The 25675-nt window shown below is 33.5% G+C and overlaps 2 protein-coding genes and 1 non-coding gene across 9 annotated transcripts; all 3 read left to right on the top strand.

Annotated features, from left to right (window-relative positions):
* The first annotated feature begins 1725 nt into the window (after nt 1–1725).
* LOC8275199 (probable LRR receptor-like serine/threonine-protein kinase RFK1) lies at nt 1726–11809 on the top strand. Of its 5 annotated transcripts, XM_048374078.1 has the most exons (24): nt 1726–2107; nt 2762–2936; nt 3735–3806; nt 3924–3992; nt 4066–4137; nt 4351–4422; nt 4550–4621; nt 4692–4763; nt 4854–4925; nt 5035–5106; nt 5194–5265; nt 5856–5924; nt 6238–6303; nt 6435–6497; nt 6582–6629; nt 6781–6821; nt 6988–7376; nt 7482–7680; nt 9369–9512; nt 10023–10138; nt 10220–10430; nt 10526–10760; nt 10896–11046; nt 11194–11809. In XM_048374078.1, exons 1-24 carry the CDS (start codon nt 2014–2016, stop codon nt 11575–11577), a joined length of 3030 nt encoding a protein of 1009 aa, XP_048230035.1. In that variant the 5' UTR covers nt 1726–2013; the 3' UTR covers nt 11578–11809. The 5 variants fall into 5 exon arrangements, with proteins under 5 accessions (XP_048230035.1, XP_048230036.1, XP_048230038.1 ...); XM_048374081.1 differs by lacking the exon at nt 1726–2107 and having other exon boundaries at nt 2790–2928; nt 4351–4376; XM_048374080.1 differs by lacking the exon at nt 1726–2107 and having other exon boundaries at nt 2790–2928.
* A 134-nt stretch (nt 11810–11943) lies between these two features.
* On the top strand, nt 11944–12015 carry TRNAK-UUU. Its single transcript has one exon. It is a non-coding gene; the product is annotated as a tRNA-Lys (tRNA).
* An 800-nt stretch (nt 12016–12815) lies between these two features.
* Nucleotides 12816–23386, top strand: LOC8267217 (probable LRR receptor-like serine/threonine-protein kinase At1g29720). Of its 3 annotated transcripts, none has more exons than XM_048374076.1 (25): nt 12816–13030; nt 13220–13400; nt 14136–14207; nt 16366–16437; nt 16537–16608; nt 16711–16782; nt 16876–16947; nt 17037–17108; nt 17196–17267; nt 17381–17446; nt 17545–17616; nt 18252–18314; nt 18387–18449; nt 19035–19085; nt 19165–19206; nt 19704–19747; nt 20039–20421; nt 20640–20835; nt 21075–21095; nt 21202–21325; nt 21487–21607; nt 21740–21950; nt 22059–22296; nt 22422–22572; nt 22905–23386. In XM_048374076.1, the coding sequence occupies exons 1-25, from the start codon at nt 12943–12945 to the stop codon at nt 23328–23330; spliced, it is 3045 nt and encodes a 1014-aa protein (XP_048230033.1). In that variant the 5' UTR covers nt 12816–12942; the 3' UTR covers nt 23331–23386. The 3 variants fall into 3 exon arrangements, with proteins under 3 accessions (XP_048230033.1, XP_048230032.1, XP_048230034.1); XM_048374075.1 differs by having other exon boundaries at nt 22053–22296; XM_048374077.1 differs by lacking the exons at nt 17381–17446; nt 17545–17616 and having other exon boundaries at nt 22053–22296.
* Nucleotides 23387–25675: the final 2289 nt, after the last annotated feature.

Genomic DNA, 25675 nt, shown 5'->3' with positions numbered 1-25675 from the left:
TTATAATAATAAAAAATATATGTTTATATTCATATATATATAAATAAATAAATAATTATGATGATACAGTAAAAATATATAAATATTAAATGTGAAGACTTATTTACAAAGCTAAGAAAAATATTTACAAAGCTATTATTTTTTAAAATCTTATAAATTAATTTAAATATTAAATTTTTTATTAAATTGTATTCTTTTGCCTTGACATAATTCGGGGCTATCGGTTCCGTTTCTCTTCTCTCTCTTTACAATTAAAATAATAATAACGACTATGCAACACACGGATAAATAACTAGTATATATACTTTTTATATATATTTATTATAATATATGATAAATCCAGAAATTATATAAAATATATTATAAAAATATTAATATAGATGCAAACAAAAATATTATAAAAATAAAAATAAAGCTTATTCTTTATATGAATATAATTAAAATTAAATTATATTCAATATATAAAATAAAATTTTTAAATTTAAAATCAATAAAATAACCATGTAATAATATATGAACCAATTACTACTTTATATAAGATAATACAATAATATTTTTTATTTTAAAATATTCAGCTTTTAAGTAGAATTTATTAAAATAATTTATTTTATTAAAACTAATTATGTAATATAAAGTATATCTAAAATTATTAAATTATGATGTTTAAATATTTTAATAATAAAAAATTCGATTAATTTGATTTTAACTACCTTTTTTTTTCTTTTCCTGAAAAATAGAACCAAACTGGTCGGTCTGATTCAGTATCAGTGCATGCTGGCCCCTAGAATTTATTTTTATTATTATGAGTTGAGAATTATAATATGCAATGCATGAGGCATCATTATTTTTCTTGTACGGTATAGTACGGCTCCGACATCCAAATTCTTTCTTTCTTTTTTCCTTTTCTAGTGAATATAATATACATAAATTTTAGTGATAAACATCCAAATTTTGAAGTCCTCATTTTTCTATGGATTGTTTTCTTTTTTTGTTTTTAGAATATGGAACCACTCTTTCCTTTTCAAGAAATAGTTTTCCGCCATTGTTGAAAGTAATGCCATAATCAGTTTTCTACGAGTAATGTTAAATTCCTTTTTAGTTTAATTGAACCGAAAGTATCCACATTAAAAATTAATTAAATAAATACCTTTCTAATGCTTCAAATCTAAACTAAAATTATTCTCTAGCACTAATTTTATGATTTTAACCAGTAAATCTACCTGTTAATTTTACTCATTCTTAGGATTGAAGTTAAGTAAGTTTCTGAGAGTCAAAGAGGAAATCAATGGTTGGAATAGTTGCAAGATTGCCAACCTTTTCCAAGACTTGTCAATGGCTGCCGAGTGCCCACCATTTTACTTTTATATGTTATTTCCTCATGTCCTCAACCAGATCGGAAAACAAAAAGTAGAATAGAATTATATTTATAGAATTTTAATGTGCAACGTTAAATGACACACAGCTATGATATTCGAAATTTCCTCTGTAGTTGCATATTTAAATTTAAATGAGACGATACATAACACATAGGATAAGTTTAATCGGGTGTTGTTGTTGTTTTTTTTTTTTTTTTTTAAATAAAAATAAAAATAAAAATCATATAAAACATGTCATATGCGACATGGTTAGATCATTGACAGCGACAAATTCGAAAGTCCAAAATTTATTACGAAACCAGATAGAATTCCAAATACTGAAGTATAATTGCTTGCACTTAGTTTATTACTAGAGATTTGGATGATAATTATTTTATGGCTATGAAATGAATTAAAAGAAGAGAAAACAAAGAATAAATCCTTATTCCTTATCCTTTCTCACTACTCGTTTGGAAATCTCAACTGGGATTTCCAACAGTTCCATTGCCGCGTCCACATCTTCAGGAGTTGCAAAATTTTCCATTATTTAAAAACTTATTTACTAAATTTTGTTACTAAACTTTATTGCTAGTTGAGCAAGTTCTGTTAGTTTCTTCTGTAGAAGCCAAAAGTCTGTTTTCTTGCAGTGAAAAAAGTCATGCTTGCTAGAAAGCTGTGTCTTTTCTTGATAATTGCTCTCGGTTGCTTTAAGTTGCTGAGATTTGCTGGGGCTAAGCTGGTCCAAGAAGAAGGTGAGCCTCAATCTCTTACGATTAGCTGAGAAAGTGTAGGAAATTAGAAGGATTTGAATTTTGGGATCATGGACTTTGTGGTTCATGCAATTTAATAATGAAAATCACTTGGTTTCGAGAGAATGCGGAGAAATGAAACGAGAGTGAAATTTTGAATCTTGGGTTTTGGATGACTTGGGATTTTGCGAGGCAGCTTAGAAAATGAAGGAAATCAGAAATTTTGGGCTTGAGTTTTACTTTGCTTGACATTTTATGTAGTAAAGATGTTATCTTTAGAACTGGCATACAGATCAGCTACTTGGGTTGTGTGGCCTATGATCTGAGAGCAACGTCTTGACATTTGTTTAGCGAGTGAAGTTCTGTTTCTTTTCTTCACTTCTCTTCAGCGATGTAAGGGGAAAGAACTCTTTTCTTTTCCCCTGTTATTGATATTAAAGACATTTGAATTGAATCATTGCCTGCGGTTCTGCAAATGGTTGTGCTGGAGTTACTGAAATCGTTTTATCCATTGTTCCTATGTGGCTTATTGTGATTGGAGAGGGAGGGGTTTACTGGAAAACAAAGGCCATTAAGTTTATATATGCATTTTTTTTCCATTAGCTTCCGTGGTACAACACTGACCTCTTGTTTGATGCATATTTGCTCATCGTGTAGTTGATGCTCTTGAAGAAATTACAAGGACAATGGGCTCAACATACTGGAAGTTTGATGCAGATTCTTGTAAAGTTGAAATGGTCGGAGTAACACCAGCGCCGCCCAAGGGTGCAGAGCGGAGCATATATTGCAAATGCAATAATGAGAATAATGCTGATTGTCATGTCGTAAGGATGTATAATCTCTCATCTACTTTTGCTGAAAAATATTATTTTGTATCAATCTTACTGAAACGTCGTTCATGGAAAATTCTTGCCTAAGTTTGGTGTATGTCTCCACCTATACACCAAACCAATAAATGATTGACACGTTCATTAGTTTTAAATGATAAAGTATGTGTCAATCATCTAATACCAAAATGTAAAATACTCATGCATACATGTCACTCTCCTATTAGTTGTGGTGTGTACACCAAGCCTAGGTAAGAAACTCCGTGGTTTATTATGTTTGGATTTTGGTCTCTATTATGTGCCACTTATTTTGTTGTTGCTTCTTTAATTGTTATGTTCTCGGGAAACATTATTGAGCATATCTTGTTTGTTACAACGCAGAGATGTTATGTTATTGCAGCATCCTCTTTCAGATATGAGAATTATTACATTACAAACGTTACTTCTATGACTATTTGCAAAATTCCAGAAGTGAATGAAGCATTAATTTAACAAATGTCACTACATTTTTAGTTGAGTGGATTCTAAATCTTTAAAGTATAGCTTATATTGAACATGTTTGCCTCTGATGCCTCTGTTGTTATACAATGTGATCGATCATATTTAGAGCCTATCAGTTCACCTGCAAACTGATTAAATATAAGCTGCCAACATTGTAACTTGAAGTATGTTCTCATCACTAAAGTACATGTAGAAACCATAGCCCCAAACAATTCCTTTTGTTAAAATGATAATAATGTAGCTTTTTGATTGCTTGTTCCTGGTTTTTAATGCCAATATTTTAACCCCAATGCTTTTCTTAGAGTGCTCAAGGGCTACAGTCTTCCAGGAGTTCTTCCTCCTCAACTTGTTAAGCTTCCTTACCTTGAATACATGTAAGAGCCTCTTGAAATATTTTCAACATGATCTTGAAGTTAGTAGTTCAATGTGATACTACTCAAGTTAATAAAAATTCTTTATTTACATTTAACTAAAATTCCTTTCAACTGTAGTGATTTTGCTTACAACTTCCTCAATGGTTCTTTACCACGTGAATGGGCTTCACTGCGACTGACTTACATGTGAGCATGTGCCAAATTATCAAATCATGTAAATCGAACTCGAATTGCTAATTGACTAGCATATATCTTGCAGCTCTGTTCTTGTAAATCGCTTGTCAGGGGAGATTCCAAAAGAGTTGGGAAATATCACTACTCTCAGATATCTGTAGGTTCCAAATTTCAGTCAATCTTATTAGTTTCTGACTTTTTAGGCATTGTTATGGTGACTGAAGTTAAAAGGGGCAATAGCATCTTTTTGGCATTCTTGTTTCAGTACATAGGAAATTATTGAAGGGTGCGCTAATATAGTTGATAGCACCCTTGGTAATTTCATAAATTTTATTCTTATTATTTGTTTTAATTTCTGGCCTCTCCCCAGGTCCCTCGAAGCAAACCACTTTTCTGGTGTGGTACCATCTGAACTTGGAAAATTAATTAACTTGAAAACATTGTATGGCATCAATTTTCTTCTTGTTCCTCTTTCTGGGTTGTGCATTCTCTATTACTTTATAAGACATTAGCTAAAGATGGAAGATTGTGTCTTCTGATGTTGTCTTGCTGTAATCTTGTAATTTCAGGATGCTGTCTTCCAATCAGTTCACTGGAAACTTGCCAGTGTCCTTTGCTGGGCTAATTAATCTAACAGATCTGTATGCTTTTCTGGCACTCTCACTTCTTATAGTCAATTAGATTGTAACTGATTTTTGTTGTACAATGCAGGAGGATAAATGATAACAACTTCAAGGGAACAATTCCTAATTTCATACAAAATTGGAAGAACCTTACCAGATTGTAAGATCCTTATTATTCTTAACTTCCAATCTTTGGGTTTTGTTATCTCATCTGTAACAGATTTTCTTAATTAAATTTGAACCATTGAAGAGAAATGCATGCAAGTGGACTGGAGGGCCCCATTCCATCAAGTATTTCTCTTTTGAATAATTTGATCGAGTTGTAAGTATAAAGGCTTGTTCTATGATTGGTAACCTTGCGTCATGTTTATTATTATTTTGTTTACGGACTTCACTAGCTTCTTCACATCATGAGCTATTTTTTGATACAGAAGAATTAGTGACATTGAAGGACCAAGCCAGGGTTTCCCTCATCTAAAAAATGTGACAGGCATAGTGAGATTGTATGTAGAAATGGTTGTCATGAAATTTTTGAAGGTATGAACTGCAGTTCTTTCAATTTATGATTGTGATTCATTTGTTTATGTTAGGGTTTTAAGGAGCTGTAACATTTATGGGGAGCTTCCTGCCTACTTGTGGACAATACAGAGTCTTGAGCTGTTGTAAGTAACCATGTAAAGTTCGGTGCAATTAGTTTCCTAAACTAGCAGTTCTTGTCCTTTTTGCATTGTTAATTATTTATGAATTGAACATGTCCCCTGATCATCTTGGATAGTTTTATTTGTCAGTCTATCAGTCTGCTTTAGAGCCTACTTAATCCATAAAATTACTTGGAGCGACGCTAACTACTTGATCTGGATCTCCAAAAGTGACTTAAACTTTATGTAAATGTCGGAAAAATTACTTAGGGTTATGTTGATTAGACTGCATTAGAAGAAAGGAAAAAAAAAAAAGGAAGAAAGGTATCCATTTGCCTAATATATATGTACATGTGTGGTTGGTCAATTTCGGTAAGCAGCTGACTAGCTTTATATTTGCTCTTCATTTTTTCACTTTTACTGTCATCTATTTTCCTTCCATATTATGGACGGCAACAAATTGCTTTGGTAGTTTAGCACATAATGTAAAAAGAATGCTTTGTTCTTTTTGTTGTTATCTCCTATCTTTCTTAGCTCAAGCATTTATTCTTATTTTAAGGATCACGAGTGTAAAGTAGTTACTTATTGATATGGTTGTTATATAACTCTTATAGGGATGTCAGTTTCAACAAGTTAGTTGGAAAAATTCCTGATAGCATAACTGCAGAACGTTTGCGCTTTGTGTGAGTATGTGGCTCAAATTTGATATTCATTTTCTTTTTTCTTTCATTTTTTTAATGAGTTTCACTGAAGAAAGTTTAATTTAGTTAAGGATCCGAACAAACAAGTTTAACTTGCTTCTTGATAAGAAAAATGCAAAGCTGATGTGCGTGCACAACAGAATATCCACATGCTTTCAGTCACTGAAAGAACATATTTAGAAAATTTTAAATTATATTTTCAGGGAAAAGACCACAATAGACTTTATATTAGATTTTTCGTTCACCTATAATCTATTGCTTATATAGCATGCTAATTATTTGATTGCCTGAATAGCTTTCTAACTGGCAACTTGCTAACTGGAGATGTGCCAGATTCAATCTTGAAGGGAGGAAGCAATATGTACGTATCCTATTAATTCTCTTAATCCTTTAAAAATTTTACCTTTTCCCAAATGCCATTAGTCAATATGACTTTGGTTTGAAACCATTCTTAGGCTAATCTGCATGCATTGCTTCTGATGCTTGTTGCAGTGACTTGTCTTACAATAACTTAGTATTTCAAGACCCAGAGAAACCTGCTTGTCGAGAAAACATGTGAGGATGATCTAGTAATATCCTCAATTTTTCTTGCTTTATATAGTTAGGATCTAAAATTTTTTCCATATTTTCTTTTACTAGGAACCTATATTTGAACTTATACCGAAGCTCGTCCATGGTGAACAGTTCGTAAGATGCTTTCATATTTATCTTGTTCTGTTCTTTATTTGTGAACCTATTAAAAATGCAGAAGAAGTCATAAGCTATATATAAATATTTGTTTTGGAATGCACTGTGTAGATGTTATGCTAAATTATTTTGTTTCCACTCTTAATTGTAGGCTAAATCTTCCATGTCTGGAGACTTTTAAATGTCCTCACTGTGAGTAGTTGTTCTTTCTCAGTTTGATTATTATTTGGTATTGAATACTGTAAATTTACATTTGAAGTTCCACAACAAATTTGCAAATTTGTCGTGAACTAGTGAATTTACCTTTTGGATGCTTTGTCCTGTGACTATATTGACTTGATTATTTCTTTGACGACAGATTCAAGTTGTTTACATCTTAACTGTGGTGGAAAAGACACAGTCATCGAGGAAGACGAAACATCCATTTTGTATGAAGGAGATGCAGCAGTTGAAGGTGGTGCAGCAAAATATTTTTTAAATGACAAAAGCTACTGGGGGTTTAGTAGCACTGGTGACTACATGGACGATTATGATTACCAAAACACTCGTTATACTGTGTCTTTACATTCGTCAAACATTTCCGAACTGCATTCAACTGCACGCAAATCTCCAGTTTCTCTTACATATTTCCATCATTGCTTGAAAAATGGGAAGTACATGGTGAAACTCCACTTTGCAGAGCTACAATTCACTAATGATAAAACATACAACAGCCTTGGGAGGCGCATATTTGATATTTATGTTCAGGTAAGTTGTCAAAATTATGAAATTAAAACATTTATCAATTTGTAACTGAGGGTTTCAATGTCAACCTTTTAGATTACATTGTATAATCAGACTGTATTGTCACAGGAAAGGTTGGTATGGAAGGATTTCAACATTGAAGTTAAGGTTGGTAGTGCTCAAAAGCCTTTAGTATTGCAAGTACCTGATGTCAATGTCACTAGTAATATCTTGGAGATCCGGTTTTATTTTGCTGGCAAAGGGACAACAAGAATCCCTGATAGAGGGGTTTATGGCCCCATCATATCAGCCATCTCTGTAGCATCTGGTGAGCCCTCTATATGATATTCCCGTTTTATTTTATAACTTAAATACATTAAAAATTGAGTCTCTTTCAAGTCTGCTTAACTTGGAAATTTCCTTAACAAGCACCTTGTGAATCCGTAAGTGATTTATTGTAGCCTATCACATAAGTTTGCAATCCCCTTGGTGTGGAACCACTTAATTGCTTTAAGTGGTGTTTTTCTCTATCTTGTATAAGAATTTTGATTGTTAAATATTAATCGAATAAAGAATGAGATCTTACTGCATTACCATATGCATCCCTAAGATAATACAACTCATCTAATGATATGTTATAAGCATAGTTTTCATTGTACATAGGAAGCACTCTTAATCTTCTTTTAGCACTCTCAATTTTTCTTTTCTTTTTCTGAAACTTAAAAAACAAATCCCCGCACATTCTAGGAAAAGACTAAGAAATCTTTATCATACCCACTCGATACCAAACTGATGTAGGATCTACAACACGTACACCTGAACAAACTAGAGCACACAACTAGAAATAATAATCTTTTCTTTGCTGAAAATATGACTTGCCAAAATATTTTTATGATGTGTAGTTTTTATGTTTATTATATTTTTAATATAATTTGTACAAATATAATAAATATATAAACAATAAGTTACTTTTCTAATTAAATAATAATTCCGATCCTAAAAAATAACAGATAAATTATATATTTATTATTAATTTATAAATATAATTAATATATTAATTACTTGAAAACCAGAGGAAATAATCCTAACAGTATTGAAAATTCTATTGAAGAATCCTAAAATATTATATTTGATATGGTATTATCAATTATGTCATTTATTAAATATTATTGTGTATTTAATTTATTATTAGTCATGTTATATACATAAAAATTTCCTTAAATAAAAAAATGCAATTCAAATTTTTGGAATTAAAAAATATATAAAATAAAAATAAAAGAAACATTTAATTTATTATCAATCAAATTTTATACATATAAATTTCTTAATGTAAAGAACTACAGTTTTACTTTTTGAATTAAAAAAGGTTACAATCAAAATTGTAACAATAGTCTGTGCAAGGATACACGTCTAAATTATATAACTTAAACCAATTCTAACCTTCTAGGATTAGAACTTCTAGTAGGAAAACTAATACCATTATTAATTAGGAAAACTTGCAACTATTATTGAGTAGGAAGGAATGAGTAATGAATGCTACATAACCCACCTTAATTTGTTGTAACTCTTGCCCACCTAATGTGACACATAATACTTTTATAAAGCTATCTTTAATGTTTTGAGGTTGCTCTTTTGATTAATAAAGTAATTTTGTAGAAGCATTATATGCAACATCAAGTGGGAAAGGGTTAGGACAAATCAATAACATTTTTCGGAAGGAATTCCTGACAGACTAGGATTCCAAATAGTCAAACATTAAAATAACTAAATACCCAGCAAACTAGAACTTTTATTTCTGATTTTTTTCCTAAAATATGTACTTCTAAAATCTCAGACCTCTCCTCTTTTGCTCCAAAGTTCCATAAAGGTGAAGGACTCGGGTTTCATAGCTGTACTTTACTTTTAAAATACACCCGCAGAGGTTTAGCGCCTCTCCAGTTGTAGGTGGTCAGGGGTTCAATCACCCTAGCTTCTCTCTCTGTTGCATAATGACATAATTTATTATCTGATTAACAGATTTGAAACTTTGTTCAAGGGCAAAAAGCAAGGGTACTGCTTATATTGCTGTCATTGTTGTTGGAGCATTATGCCTTATTTTCATTGTCACTGCACTCCTTTGGTGGAAAGGCTATTTACCAGGAAATTGGGACAAAAGAAAAGGTGAGTTCTTTTTCTGCAATTTATTTAAACATGAGAAAAAAGGTGGACACTTTCTTGTTGCAGACGCCTAAAGAATAGCATGCACATATGGTTTACGTGTAAGACCTAAATAAACATATCATGCTTTCACATGATACTCTGATTCTGCTTCATTCATGGCTGCGACGTTGTCATCTGTGGTGATAATTTATAACCATGTCACTGACCGGTTGTAGTGTGAAGCTAAGAATCTAATTGTTTGACAGGTCCGGTAGTTCATAAATTTAGATTTGATTGAGCTTCACTGAAAATGGGAAAGAAATTTCTTAGACATGGCTATGTTGGTCAATGAAAGAGTCCCTCTGTAATGGGCTTGCAGCCTTTCTATCCAGTTATAAATAGGACATTTCTTGCTTGATCCTAGGAAACTGACTTGCTGACTTGTGCTGCGTTTCTATCCTTTATAAATAGGACATTAAAAATTGTCAATCTTGGTCCTCACCAAGTCGACTTCCTTTTCTCCTTGGACAGATACTGGACCAGATATGCCAATGGGGACCTTTTCCTTGAAAAAAATCAGGGCTGCTACTAATGACTTTGATTCTGCTAACAAGATTGGAGAAGGTGGTTTCGGTCCTGTATACAAGGTTTTGTACCCAATATTGGAGCATTCATATCAGTTCTCTCTTTTCAACTAAATGAGATTCTAAACAAAGGTTCGGATGCAGGGTCTGTTATCTGATGGTACTGTGATAGCAGTGAAGCAACTTTCTTCTAAATCAAGGCAAGGAAATCGTGAATTCTTAAATGAGATAGGCATGATTTCATGTTTACAACATCCAAATCTTGTCAAACTACATGGATTTTGTGTTGAAAAGGACCAGTTATTGCTGGTATACGAGTACATGGAAAATAATAGTCTTGCCCGTGCTTTGTTTGGTGAGTCTCAATTACACTCCACTGAAAAAATTTTAGAGTTCTCAAATATGACAAATGCTCTGATATGTGAAATAATTTTGCGGGATGATTTGTAGATGACAATAATCAGCTTAAACTGGATTGGCCTACGAGGCTTAAAATCTGTATTGGGCTAGCTAAGGGTCTTGCTTTTCTGCATGAAGAATCAACACTTAAGATAGTTCACAGAGACATCAAAGCTACTAACGTTCTTCTTGATAGGGACTTGAACCCTAAAATATCAGACTTTGGATTGGCTAGGCTTGATGAAGAGGAAAAGAGCCACATCAGCACCCGAGTTGCTGGAACAATGTCAGTAAATGTTCCTTTGTTATAGAACTTCCATTATCCACATTTTATCATGTATATTTACTAGTAACATATATGTGTATTTTGTTAAACTATGTCATATTTCTGTGTTTAAAGTAATTGGAGTTTGATATACAGAGGATATATGGCACCTGAATATGCGTTGTGGGGTTATCTGACTGACAAAGCAGATGTTTACAGTTTTGGAGTTGTGGTATTGGAAATTGTTAGTGGGAAGAACAACAATAGTTTTATGCCAAGCAACCATTGCGTTTGTCTCTTAGATTGGGTACCGATCCTTTCTGTCCTTAGTTCATTGCACTAAAATTATTGTTGTTCGCATGATTTGCTCTTCCTAAACAGAAGTCTAATTGATGCTAATTGCAGATGCTTTTCCTGAACTGAAATTTTTACAATTATTATTTACATACTGCAGGCCTGCCATTTGCAACAAAATGGGAATTTGATTGAGCTTGTTGATGAGCCATTGAGGTCCGAGGTCAGCAAAGAAGCAGTAGAAACAATAGTTAAAGTAGGTCTGTTGTGCACAAGTGCAACCCCTACTCTTAGACCTACCATGTCCGAGGTAGTGTACATGCTTGAAGGTCGAATGGCTATCCCTGACACAGTCCCCGAACCAAGTAGTTACACTGAAGATTTGAGGTTTAAGGCCATGAGAGACCTCCGTCAGCACAATCAAAGTCAAAGTCAAAGTCTGAGTGGTAGCCAAACCCAAAATTCAACCACAGTGCATACATTTGGCTCTTCCTCTGTATCTGAACATGATTTCTATGAAATCAATCCTGGATCAGAACTCTAGGAATAGGTTTAAATGAGTGGCTGAAGAGCCATTGAGGGAACTAAAAACCCACCAGTTCTGTCCCGATTGCCATATTGAAGTTTTGCTGCTAGATTATTTTATTTTATTTTATTTTTTAATGTAAGAATGCATCTCTATGCATACTATAAAGTGTTGGAGATGGTTTTGTATGATGCGAATGTCTTTGTATATTTTGCACGAAATGGGAATATAATTTATTCACATTAAAGCAGATGAGCCTTATGTTGCGGTGTTCCTTCATGATTGAACAAGCTAACTCATAATCTACGCTGATCCAGATAACTGCAAGGACTTGATCATTTTCATCAAAATATGAGGTTATACAAAGTATCATTTCATTCAGAGGCCTCTGTAGCCCAGTGGCAGGGCATTTGCCTTTTAAGCAAGCGGTCGTGAGTTCGAACCTCACCAGGGGCAAAGGAATTTGTCATCCAACCTTCTTTTCTCAGGGATTAAGAAATAGGACCTCTTATACCCGCTCTCCCTTGGAACTTAGAAAGCTTCTTTGTCCGCGTGTTTTCTAAATTTCCATTTTAATGGAATTAGAAAACGTGCATTTTCTTTTTCAAAAGAGTAATACAGCTGTTAAATACATATATATATATAGCCAGAAAAGACTCTTAATAAACTTAATTAATTGCAATCAATATATGATATGTCTCTATAAAGAAAAGTATATACATTTCTTAAAGAGGAAAGCCACCTATAACCAATCTGAACGACTTTCCACTGCTTGTCCTTTGGGAGGAGACGACTGACTCAGTCCTCCGACAGTAGTAATGCCTTGTTTGTTTTAAAGGATTTCAAGTGAAGGATTTTATAAATTCTCATAATAAGTTCATTGTTTTAAGGAAAAAAAGAATTCAGATCAGCTTTAAATGCATTTCGAGTGAGTTGTAAGGCACATTACATGCTCAATCTGTATATTTGATAATACCACAAAAATTGAACGCTATTGGAAACTATAGAATGCAAGCACACTGTACTTTATTAATTTCTCCAAGTGACATATATCATTCTAAATAAATTTAATCATTTAGTTTATCGGATAAATTGATAAGTCGGGTATGAAAGGTCAACAAGTGTGTTTGAAACTCTGAATCCCTCTCTATCTATTTACACTTTTACGAGACATGGAGGACCTGTCGTCCTTTTTCACTCTTTAAAAGCTTGGACTATAAATAGCAACTCAACTACCACTTAATTGCACGTCTGACTATATATCCAAGCACCTCATCCTCGTAACAAAATATAAAACATAAAAAGTAACTGATACCATTTTATTAATTAGCAGAAACTTTTCCTTTTTATTTTTCTGGCGATCATCCAGCTGCTTGGAACAATATGTTGAGTCGGTGCATGCACCTTTTATTAGTAGTGCTGAGTGGGTTTGGTTGCATACTATGCCGTATGCAGTTGCATCGAGATGAAGGTAAGCAATTATCTCATTTCTATTTTATATAGTTTATGAAGACAACTTCAATGAATAAAACCCACGAGTTTTCTTTCTTTGTGCTTACTGAATTTCTTCCGCTTCAATGTTTTTTTTTTTTCCTCTTTTCCTTTTTCAAAGCCAGAATTATATGTATAGCTTAGTCTCTCCTGACCATTCAAAATGCAGAATTGACATTAATCCAAATTCAGAGCACACTTGGTGCTCAAGGTTTCCAGTTGAGCTTAGACTGTCCATCATCAGTGACCGTCCTTAAGAAAAAGGGTCAACCTGAAGATGAAATGGAGGAAAGTGGCGTTAGATGTGACTGCCCGAACGATTTCAGCAACAGCTGTCATATTACCGACTTGTAACTCTCTCTCTTTCTAACATCTTTTATGGTGGGAGTGATTAATCAATGGTTATTTATTTTTCTGGTTTCTCTATTTGGATAATCAACCACCCAAGGATTACAGAAACTATAAATTTCCTTTTAGTATACCATGAGAATTTTACACTAGATCTATATGACGTGGCAATGAAAATTCTGGCAAAATTTAACAAATATCGTATTTGTAGTGAAGAGATCTTTTCTTTATTGCAAAGAGTCAATACATATATAGTAGGTACAGTTCAGGTTGAGGCTTCGGCCAAGGAAGCAGAACCTCAGACAGAAAAACTTGTAGCTAGATTTTGTTTTCTTCTATCATTAAGATTATGGAAGTATCCTTCCCCTTATATGATTTCATATCTGTCTCTATATATATAAAATAAGCAATTGAAAAATTAAAAATTAGTTAATATAAGAACATTGTCTAGTTATTTCAAAGTTTGATGTGGTCTCTAAACCTGGCAAAAAATTTAAGGATATCTTCTTTATATCATGTCATATAATCCTTCTGGTGATGCTAAGATTAAAGCTTAGTAATACAAAAGATACAAATTAAGTTTATTTAACCAAATTATTACAAGCTGCAAAGTTTTTGGTGGCCTATGGTGTAATTAGCCTTAGGAATCATCCTATTACTTTTTTTTTTTGTTTTGACAAGACAATAAGGACTAATTGCTTATATGTAATAAAGTTTTCTGTTTGCCCATATGACAGTGTTCTCAAAAGTTTCAGTCTTCCTGGCAGTCTTCCACCAGAATTGGCCAACCTGAAATATCTGGAGAAAATGTAAGAATATGTGGTTCATGTTTCTCATTGAGTACTTGGTTCATGCTACAAAATTTTCGAAGTGTCAATATTGTGATGACATTCTTTTGAAAATGCATAATGCTTTTTACATTGTAACTTTCGTAAAATGCATGTGAAATTATTGATGATTTAGCATAAAATTTAGGTTTAATTATCAATTAAATCATAAATTTTATATTTTTTAATAATTTTATCTAATTATTTTAAGATTTAAAAAGAAATCATACTTTTAACTTGTTTTCAAAAACACTTTCGGATAATAATTTCTGAAATTTTATGATAAGAAAGATGACACGGAAAATCGACTATATTTAGTAAAACAATAATAATTGTGAATCGGCAAAAATAATTTATCCTACGCTTAACAATATTGTCATTAAAAGTCTCATATATGTATATAATTTACAATATTGTCATTAAAAGTCTCATATATGTATATAATTTCACACATCTTACATGTAAATGCAATAAGTTCCTTATTGACTCATTAATTTCTTTTTAGTAAGCCGAATTAATTTGTCAGGTTATTTTACTCATTGTAAAATTTTAAAAAATTGTTGCTAAAAATATTTTTAAAAATAAATCGAAATCATGAGTATTTATTTTTAAAATTTTAAAATAATTGAATAAAATTGTTAAAAAATATAAAGTTCGAAATTTAATTGATAATTAGGCCCAAAATTTAATACTTAGAAGTCAGTAAATTTGTGGAGAATGAAGAAGCTTTAACTATGCATATATACTGGCCTGTAGAGCTTAGGTTAACTCTTGCTGAAAAAATAGAGAATGGAGTTTTCATATGGCTAAAGCAGTGAAGCGTGGAGACATTACAAGTGGTTTTGGTTGAAAAACTTGTGAACAAATGTGTGCTACAAAGATTTATATTAGGTATTATGGCTTGAGGGAAAGGTGGCACAGACATATGCGCTAGCCCCTCCTTTTGTGCATTGCATGAGCCTCTCCTTTTAATTCTTACTGAAGAAGGGAGGGAGGTCAAATTGTCTAATTCTCCTAGTTTGTTTGGGTATAAGTGAAATATAAGGGAGATGAAGACAGCTTTTCTTATCTTCGAAAATGGACAAGAAAATTATAAATATTTAAATATTTTTATATCCAACTTCACACCTCTAATTTTCAAGAGCGAATCTACTTGCCACTTCATTTATACCTCAATTATAAAAGTTTTGTTTAGTATAACTTATATCAGAGAAGCCAATTCTGTAGAATCTCATTTCCTTCTAGTTTCAAATGATCGAAAATGGTGGGCCTAGAAGAGAGATTTTTCCCTCAATTTTTCGTCTCCAAATAAGTGAACATTAGATTGCATGAATAAAATATTATAATTTTTCAGATTTAGTGAAATATATAATTCGACCCTCCTAAATTGGAAGATATAATGTGATATTCGTCATATTTGATATATGATACTTCAATTCTTCTATTAAGACTCAGTGTTAGTTACTAATAAAATATATATTATGTCAGTATATGATAAATTTTATATGTCAGATATTAAACAAGCACTTGAATTTTATCATTTTTAATATTTAAATATTTTTAATTTTTAATTTAATCTAATATATATCTAAATTTTATTTTTAATAATATTTAAATATTTTTATATAATATATATGAATGTATTGATCGAAGACACATATTAAAAGTATTAAAATATTATAAAAATAAATTTAAATATCTATTAAATTAAATTAAAAATTAAAATAATTAAATAGTAAAAATTTCGAAACATAAATATACATCTAGTCATTTTAATATAAAACTAAAGACTGCAACTCACATAAGCGAACTTAGAGCTATCCGTCATTTCTATTTCGGTGCTTGGGCTGTAATTCATATATATTTCATCCACAAATGAAATAAAGCAATACATGACAAAGAAATTAGAATGGATACAACTTCTCCTCATCAAAGTTATCACACCAACTTTCTTCTTTCTAATCTATTAAAATAAAAAAAAATAAAAAACTGCTTGTAGCTGGTCATAAAAACTCCTTAAATTCTTAAAATTCTCAAAATAACTTCAACAAGCAAGATTTACATGAGAAATTGTAATATCGTTTCACATGAGGAAACTACTTTATGATTACATGCTAATTGAATTTATTTGATGTTACAGTGATCTGACTCGCAACTATCTTCAGGGCAAAATTCCTGAGGAATGGGCTTCACTGCAAAATTTGAAATACCTGTAATCTCATCTTAGCCTGCTTCCATATGGGAATATATAGCAGATTTTCTCTTATTTATGCTTTAATATTTAATCACAAAATACTATTGTTTTATGCAGCTCACTCACTGCCAATCGCTTGTCGGGAAATATACCTAAATACTTGGAGAGATTTACGAGTCTCACCTACTTGTATGTCCTGAACTTGTACAAATTTGTTATTCCTTTAGCTTGATTTATTTAAATTTTTAGGTGATGACATTTTCCCTAAATTATGTTTATAATCGAATAAAGGAGCCTTGAGGCCAATCAGTTTTCTGGTACTATTCCTCCAGAACTTGGAAATTTAGTCAGCCTAAACGACCTGTAAGCTACTTTTAACTGCTTCTCATATCTAAACTAACACTAGCTACAATTTCCAGCTTAGTTGCTTTTACGGCTATGAATCATTAATTGCAGGATGCTTTCCTCTAATCAGCTGGAAGGGAACTTGCCAGAGAAACTTGCACAATTGAAAAATTTAACAAATTTGTAAGCGTTAACTTATTTTCTATTCTTCTTTAACACGTAAATGCTGACAAGTTAACATCTTCACAGATCCTTTCATTTTTCTCTTGCAGTCGTGTAAGTGACAATAACCTTAGTGGCACCATACCCACTTTCATTCAGAACTGGAATCAGCTTGGAAGGCTGTGAGATCTTTATCTCTGTAGAACTACAATTTCACTCCCACCTTAATTGTAGCATATTCTTATTTTTCTTTTTGTTTATTAACAAAGTGAATTGCAAGCAAGTGGACTGGAAGGACCTGTACCTCCTGGAATTTTTCACTTGCAAAATTTAACTGATCTGTGAGTATAAGTGTTTTGTTGTTGTTATATGCTGATAGTCTTCTTTTTCCTTTCCCCTTCTTTGAGTATAAATTAAATAATGAGAAGGAAATTTTTCAAACGTCATTTTACAGGAGAATTAGTGATGTATCCGGGCCAGAGTTTCAATTTCCTAATGTGTCCAAGAAGTTGAAATACTTGTAATGTCAACTACTTCGCAAGTTTGTAAGATGTATAAAATCTACATAAGCACATGTCATATTCCAAAGTTTTAGTACTAACCTGCAGTTTATCCTAGGGTTTTGAGAAACATAAATTTATTTGGGAAGATCCCAGAAATTACGTGGAAATTGGAGAAACTGAGACTGCTGTAAGTCTAAACTTCAGTTTTCACCTTCTACAAGTTATACATTGAAAATTGTTACATAAGATTGCAATCTTGCCATGTTTTAAGTACTAGGGAAAACAGAGAACTCGAATACAATCCTTGTATAAGGCAATGCATGTTATTCAAGTTAATAGTAGAAACTAATTTATAAGAATAAAAAACATTGCCTCATTTTTTTATGTATTAGGAAAAATCGGAAATTTTAACATAACCCTTTTGTGATCAGTTCAGAGGTGTAAGGCACTTGCATCTATCTGTCAGGATAATTTACAATTTTATTTAATTATATGAGCATGCATGGGATCCTCAGCCTCATCTGGATGTTTTGGCACCACTTTCTTGCGATTTAGATTATGGGTCGTTGATGTGGCATTTTATTTTCTTTGCTATACTGACAATACTTAATTCCCTTTTAATTAATAAAAATATTGTAGTATAATCTTAAAGTATCTTTCTTAAAGCTGAGGAAATTGATCATATTAGCACAACAATTTATTGCACCACGAGGATAGAAGGCTTTGTGGCTTATGCATATGTTGACTCATCATGAATACTTACAAAGATATACTCGAAAAATAGAATGCCTGAATTTTAGCTTGTCCTACAATCTTTCGCAGTGACGTGACTTTTAACAAGTTGCAGGGGGGAATTCCTTTTGATGCCAAGCTACCAAACTATACGTAAGTTTGTTCTAAGATCTTAGGAATTTTAAATGAGAACATGGATACAGTCATTATGTGTCTTGTTATCAGCTTTTTGACTCACAACATGCTGACTGGGAATGTACCTGACAACATCAGTCAAAACAAAACTGTGTATGTCTCTAAACTTCCACTCTTCTAGTCCTTCATTATATGTTTGATATGTTCTGTATTTTCTTGTTAAGCTTTAAAATTGCCAGATCACTTTCTGTCCCACAGAGAACCTATATGTCTATCGGTGTTTGTAAACAGACATATTCTTGGTTTACCATTTGCTGAAGCTGGTGAAAGTCATTTCTTTAAATAGGAAAATCATGTTTTTTTTTTCTTAATCGTGTCAATACCTTGAGGTCACTTAGAGTTCGCCAAAGGCTATGTTCAACTTATACTCTTGAAATCTCTCAAACCTATTTACATTTGTTATATATGAAACAGTCAGAATTGGTGGAGAGTCCTGATAATTGACAGGCACGATTAGAACCAGAGATTTAGGCTAAGTCACTTTGGAATGGATTGCGTCAAAGCACATAGCTACTGCACAAAATATTTCTATTTTTTAATTTTTCTCTAATTTCTCTTTATATGTTGCATCTATGGTATGATTGCTATGATCTTTTCTAAACTATACATTTATTCTGTCTATTATTAAACTATATTGGAGTTCATATTTTGTGTCACTATCTTGTTGATCGTTTGCAGTGACCTTTCTTATAATAACTTGTCATGGCCATCAAACTGTCAAGAAAAAATGTAAGCTTGCTGACAATTTTAAAATTAGCAATTCCTTGGTTTCATCTTCGCAACTTAATTATTTCAATTTTTGAATCAGAAATATAAACACATACCGAAGTTCATCTTTCAAGAAAAACTTGTAAGACTCTTATCTTCTACTCTTTTATATATGGTATGCATTGAGTTGGATGTTTAAAATTTTCAGTTTCTTTTCCCATTCCTAGCCACATCTGTGGAAATGTTTGAAAGTTTCCTTTGCATTTTATCTTGAGTTGCCTATATTTTCACTACATTGGAACCCACCAAATTTAATGAGCTGGAGCTTGTTTCAGTACCCTTTCTATCTATGCATGTGTAAAACCACTTGAGTTCCATCAATCAGTTAAAATCATTGGAAACATTGTGAAATGCCTTATATGCTAACTTATTCATTTACATAAAATAGACATAAGCAAACGCTGATCGTAGTATGATGTCACAACTCCATAATTAATATTTTCAACAACCAAATGCATCCTGACCACATCACTGACAGGATTTTCCTAATAATCCTAATGTTGACTTATATTTTAGGAAATTTTTGATAGTGATCATAGAACCATATGTAATTCTAATGCATCATTTCATTCTAAACAGAAGTGGACTGCTTCCATGCTTCAATTTGTCAGTGTGTAAAAAATGTAAGTATGTTAATTCTCTAATGAGAAGAAACTGCAGCCCTCTGAAATTGATATACCGGTATCTGATTTTGCACTATTCTAATTTTGATAAAGTCCTGGTGTAATATTATCGGAGTCTGACAGATTTTAAAGATAAGACTTTAAAATATGTGATAGATGCATTACTCTTCCGTGATATGGGCCGTGGTGATACCCAGAGAAGCAATGTTTGTTATTAAATTAAGGTGCTTCTGTAATATATATTACCCATGAAATATTTGCAGCACTGCTGATGACAATTTCATATTGCAGATTATAGTTCATTCCATATTAATTGTGGGGGACCAGATAAAGTTGTTAAAAATGGCTATGGGAAACTCTCATACGAAGGTGACCAAGGTATTCAAGGCGGGGCAGCAAGGAATTACATAAAAGAAACAAACTGGGGATTTAGTAGCACAGGAGATTACATGGATGATAGTGATTATTACAATAATAAGTACACATTATCCTCTGATTCTAATCTCTCAGAGATATATTTAACAGCCCGCAAAGCGCCCCTCTCTCTTACTTACTACGGATATTGTCTGGAAAATGGGAATTACACTGTTAAACTCCACTTTGCTGAGATACAATTCACGGACGAGAAAGCTTATAACAGAGCTGCAAGGCGGATATTTGATATATACGTTCAAGTAATCAATCATACTGTCCGCACAAATGATTGCTTCTATTTCTATTTTCTTTTTCTTGATAAGCCAATAATATTTTTATTAATCATTTGAGAGAAAAGACCAACTGATGCAATAAACATCAGTTGATAAAATAACCCTTTCCTAAACTTCTAAGCAAAATAACTCTCTTCGTATTTTCTTTTTCAAGAGAATCCATAGCTCAGAAAGATTTGTTTCAGGGGAAGCTAATCTGGAAGGATTTCAACATTGTGAAGGAAGCCAATGGGTCTAACAGATACATCACGAGAGTGTGTAATGCAAGTGTGGTGGATAATACCGTGGAGATTCGTTTATACTGGGCTGGGAAAGGGACTACAATCATCCCACGCAGAGGAAATTATGGTCCTATTATTTCTGCTATCTCTGTATGCTTTGGTATGTAATGCAGTGCTTTGTGGTCTTGTGGACCTCTCTCTTATTCTCTTGTTGCCTTGGGTGCCAGGACATATTTTGCTCTATATAATAAGATGTAGCATGCATGCTAATAGCAGGCTTCTAAAAAACTAATCTGCATTATCTGATTATACCTTGTTAACCTGATTTATGTACATTAAAACAGGTTCTTTGTCCTAAATGTGCACCTAACACTCATGGTTTGGTCTGTTTTATTTCAGGTCTCAGAGATCATTGTGAAGGTTCGGAGAGCTGATCAAGTGTTTCGGCTTGTCTTCATTATTAATCTATATTATTGCAGGATTGGCTTTTCTTATTCTTGATGTTTGTGGTTGTACTGAATTTCAGAGCCTGAAGAAAGTAAAAGGCCTATTATTATCGCAGTTGCTACTTCGGTATCATTGCTTGTTTTTTTAGTAATATGTGCCCTTTGTTGGAAATTCTGCTTTCAGAAAAAATACAAAAGAGACAAGGTAGAGTGAAATCGACCATTTATGTGATGAAGTCTTTTCCTTGAATAATACACGCTACACCTAGTAAATTTTTGTGCACTTACATGTTTGATGCTCAAATGTTTCAATCATACGATTAATTTTTCCTGGAAACATCATCTCATGGCAACCATTATCTGACAGATCTTAGGGGGGTGGACCTGCAAACTGGTTCCTTCACTTTGAGACAGCTAAGAGCTGCGACTAACAATTTTGATTGTACTAGAAAGATTGGAGAAGGTGGTTTTGGGTCCGTATACAAGGTATCCCGACTGATAACTATAGATATGTAGAATTTTGTTCCCATACAATTTTGAGAATAGGGTCAAATTTGCCCAACATTAAACATCACAATGCTCTATCAACTGCTAAATGTATACAATAAGTTGATGCAGGGTGAATTATCAGATGGTACTGTCATAGCTGTGAAGCAGCTATCTTCTAAATCCAGGCAAGGAAACCGTGAATTTGTGAATGAAATAGGCATGATATCAGGTTTACAACATCCAAATCTTGTGAAGCTGTATGGATGCTGTACCGAAGGAAATCAGCTGCTCCTGGTATACGAGTATATGGAAAACAATAGCCTTGCACGTGCACTCTTTGGTAAACATAATGGCATTTAGTAATTCTCCCAAGAATAATTGATTTACAGTATGAAGAATAGAACAGATAAACTTTGTTTCATAAACCTCTTTTTTGGATTAGCTACAGGTTCAGAAACAAGGGTTCTGAAGCTGGATTGGGCTACAAGACAGAAGATTTGTGTTGGAATAGCGAGAGGTCTAGCATTTCTTCATGAGGAATCGACGCTCAGGATTGTCCACAGAGACATCAAAGGTACAAATGTTCTGCTTGACAAGGATCTGAATGCCAAGATATCGGATTTTGGACTAGCTAAGCTGAGTGAAGAGGAAAATACTCACATTAGCACTCGCATTGCTGGAACTGTGTAAGTTAAGATATTCTTTTTTTATATTTCATCTTTCCATTTTCCTTTCTTGGGGATATTCATATATGAACTTAGAAGACTCTTGTATACTGAAGACATTAATCCGGCATTTTTAATGTTTTCAGAGGATATATGGCTCCAGAATATGCACTCTGGGGTTATCTAACGGAGAAAGCAGATGTTTACAGCTTTGGAGTTGTTGCTCTGGAAATTGTAAGTGGAAGGAGCAATGCAAGTTACAGGCCAAAAGATGAAGGCATTTGTCTTCTTGAATGGGTAAGCTATCATGATAATGTCTTATGCTACCATAAATTTACATTAAGTCTAGAATTTAGCTACCACCAAAAGCAGAGAATACAATTTTGGGAAATTTTCTATTTTCAATCAAAGTAGTTTTGTTACATTATTGACCATACAAAGTAAGCGACTACATTTATACAAGGGCTAAGTACAACTAGGCTAAGCTAAAACTAACACTGTACTACGCTATAAAGCTAGAAAAGTTCAATACAATGTATATAACTCAACATTAAGCATCCGTTCACTTGGCTTTGCGCAGAGTCTTGGAATACTTGGTCTAAGTTTATAAATTCATTCTTGCATTGCAGGCTTTTATTCTGCGACAGAAAGGACATCTAACAGACATAGTGGACCCAAGATTGGAGTCTGAATTCAACAAGGAAGAGGCTGAAAGGATGATTAGAATGGCATTGTTATGCACCAATGAGTCCCCAACGTTAAGGCCTACAATGTCAGCAGTGGTAAGTATGCTTGAAGGAGAAACTAGTGTCGAGGAAGTGATCTCAGATCCTAGCATTTATGTTGATGATATGCGATATAAACCCCCAAAGGACCATTACCAGCAGACGCAGCGTAAGAGTTCAAGTGGAAGTCAGAGACTAAATTTTTCATCAGATAACACAGGAGTGGGATCTTCCTCTGTATCTACTACATCTGCCCATCATGATCTCTACCCGCTCAATCATCAGTCCATAGAATTAAACTTCAGTGAAATCTCATCCCTTTCACAATAGTGTCATTGTAACACCCCAAATTTTTATATATTTAATAAATGAGTTATTTTTCCATATCCAATTAGCTTGATTTTTAAAGAGTTAATTAAATAAATTATTTGAGGAATGAATTATATTTTTATTTGATTATTCAAATTTTCTCCAAATGCATATTTATATAAGTAAAAGTATATATTGGAAAATTATGATAGAAATTGTAAGAGATGTTTTTACAAAAGAATTTTGAGAAAATTGGTATTATAATTGATTAGTAGTATTAAATTTTAAGTTGGAAATTGATTATTTAATTTAATTGTGTGGAGGATTTAATTGGAGGATTATTTTGGAATAAGGATTAAAAGTATAATGTTATTTTTATGGGGTTTTAATGGAAATCTGTGAGCTTGGTATTTTTGTAAATAAATATGTCGGTCAGGAGTATTTGTGTAATTGTGTATTTCTAATAATTCTAATTTTGCCCAAATTAATTAGCTAGGGGCTTAATTGAAAGGATAAAGGAAAGTTTAGGGGTTAAATTGGAATTATGCAGGATGAAATTGCAAGTAATTAAGAAAGTAGAGGGACCAAATTGTAATAGGGAAACGTTCAGGGGCCTAATATCGATATTGAAAGAAAGAAAGAAGGATCGGGGAGAGAGAAAGTAGATCAGGAGAGAGAGAGAGAGTAATGGCCGAAGAAGAAGAAGAGGAAGGAGGCGGGCGGCGCCGTCGGTGGCGGCCGGGCGGCCGAATCGCGTGTAGGAGCGGCTTCCGGAGGTCGTTCGACCGCTTCCTGTTGAGTTGAGTGGCGATCGGCTCCTCTGCAAGGGCTCTCTTAGCGGCAACGCTGGGGTGGCCGGAGTTGCAAGATCCGGCAAAGTGAAATTTAGAGTGGCAGCCGACGTTTTTGGGCTTTTCCGGCGAGCTCCGGCGGAGGATGGACGATCGGAGGACGTATCCCAACTCTACTCAGCTCAACCTTCGCAATGGCACCGGTTTTGTGGCTATCGGGCTTTGTTTGCGAATCGACGGCCGAGATCGTCCGCAAATTTCTCCGGATAATTGGGTGTCAGATCGGAAAATCGGAAGCGGGGATCGTCGTCAACGTGTCGTTGTGAGTCCGATGGTGTGTTCGGATCGTCGATCGGACTCCGGCGGCCGGAGGCGAGTCGACCGAGCGTCTCGGTAATTATCTCTGGCCCGTTAATTTTGGAATTCTTGGTTTAATTGTGTCTATTGGATTATATTGAGTATTTGATGATATTTGTGAGTCAAAAATAATTGTTGGTCAGTTTGCCTGCCTCGTGTTTTGTATTGTGTGGCGGAGTCGGGAAAATAGTGAAGTCTGGGGACCCGACTCCTGTTGTTTGAATTGTTGGATATTTGGAGTGTTTTTCTGGCAAGTCCTGGACCCGTTTTTACGGGGGGTAATGTTCATGTTGTAGGGGAGGTTCTGCCAGATTTTCGGTAGAATTCTCCCGAGTCGAGATTCTTATTCAGTCAGTCCTAGGAGTCTAGACCTAGGATTAATGATCGATTGTTTCAGCGTTTTGATAAATTATTTTCCGTGACTATTGCTAAGTCTGATTTTAATATGCTATTTTGGAAGTTTATGCTTAATATGGTTATTAGTATCGCAACGTAACTAATTTCACTGGATTATTAATTATTGAAGATAATATAAGTATTATTATAGTAATGTTATGATAATACCAAATATTATCAGTTTTCCACATGAGTTGCCTGATGTCTTACTCTTAATTGTTAATCGTTATTTTGATATGGTTGAATGATTTTATTATACAATGATATTTATTAAATGGATGATTGCGTTTTAGGAAATGTAGCTTTCGTAGAACATGCCACCTGGTGGGTTGCATCAGGACCGCGTGCGCACCGGTAATGATCCTGGATATAAGATTATCATGGATTTGTTTGCCCTGATCAAACATTGCTCTCTGGGCTGAGTTCAGTTGATTGCCGGAGTTAAGGTCCCTGATTGAGCAACGCTCTCTGGGCGCCGGGTTATTTGGAATTCAAGTGTTCAGACTGGAGGTAAGGACCCTGATCGAGCTTGCTCTCCGGCGACTGTTGGATTAAGAGAGCCGAAAGGCTACTAGAATTTGGGGTTAGGGTTCTACTGAGCCACTCGTCCCATAAAAGTAAATATATATTTTATTTATTTATTTATTTATTATGATATTTGATTATAACGTGATTTGTATTTACGTGCATGGTTTGATATACTGGTTTGAATAAACTATGTTTTCTGAGAAGACTGCAATAGTCTCTAGATTATTTGATTTTAACTCACTCTCAAGACTGACAGTCTCATTTTTACTGTTTTTCAAATTCGTGACTGTTAGT

The sequence above is a fragment of the Ricinus communis genome, chromosome 5 (assembly GCF_019578655.1).
Source record: "Ricinus communis isolate WT05 ecotype wild-type chromosome 5, ASM1957865v1, whole genome shotgun sequence".
Lineage (NCBI taxonomy): Eukaryota > Viridiplantae > Streptophyta > Magnoliopsida > Malpighiales > Euphorbiaceae > Ricinus > Ricinus communis.
This window is presented reverse-complemented; position numbering and strand designations above follow the sequence as displayed.

Coding starts and splice junctions, on each gene's coding strand:
- LOC8267217 (XM_048374075.1), top strand. CDS start 12,943: ATGTTGAGTCGGTGCATGCACCTTTTATTAGTAGTGCTGAGTGGGTTT. Junction 14,208..16,365: donor CTGAAATATCTGGAGAAAAT/GTAAGAATATGT, acceptor TTGATGTTACAG/TGATCTGACTCGCAACTATC. Junction 16,948..17,036: donor TTGAAAAATTTAACAAATTT/GTAAGCGTTAAC, acceptor TTTCTCTTGCAG/TCGTGTAAGTGACAATAACC.
- LOC8275199 (XM_048374078.1), top strand. CDS start 2,014: ATGCTTGCTAGAAAGCTGTGTCTTTTCTTGATAATTGCTCTCGGTTGC. Junction 2,108..2,761: donor TAAGCTGGTCCAAGAAGAAG/GTGAGCCTCAAT, acceptor CTCATCGTGTAG/TTGATGCTCTTGAAGAAATT. Junction 3,807..3,923: donor CTTCCTTACCTTGAATACAT/GTAAGAGCCTCT, acceptor TTTCAACTGTAG/TGATTTTGCTTACAACTTCC.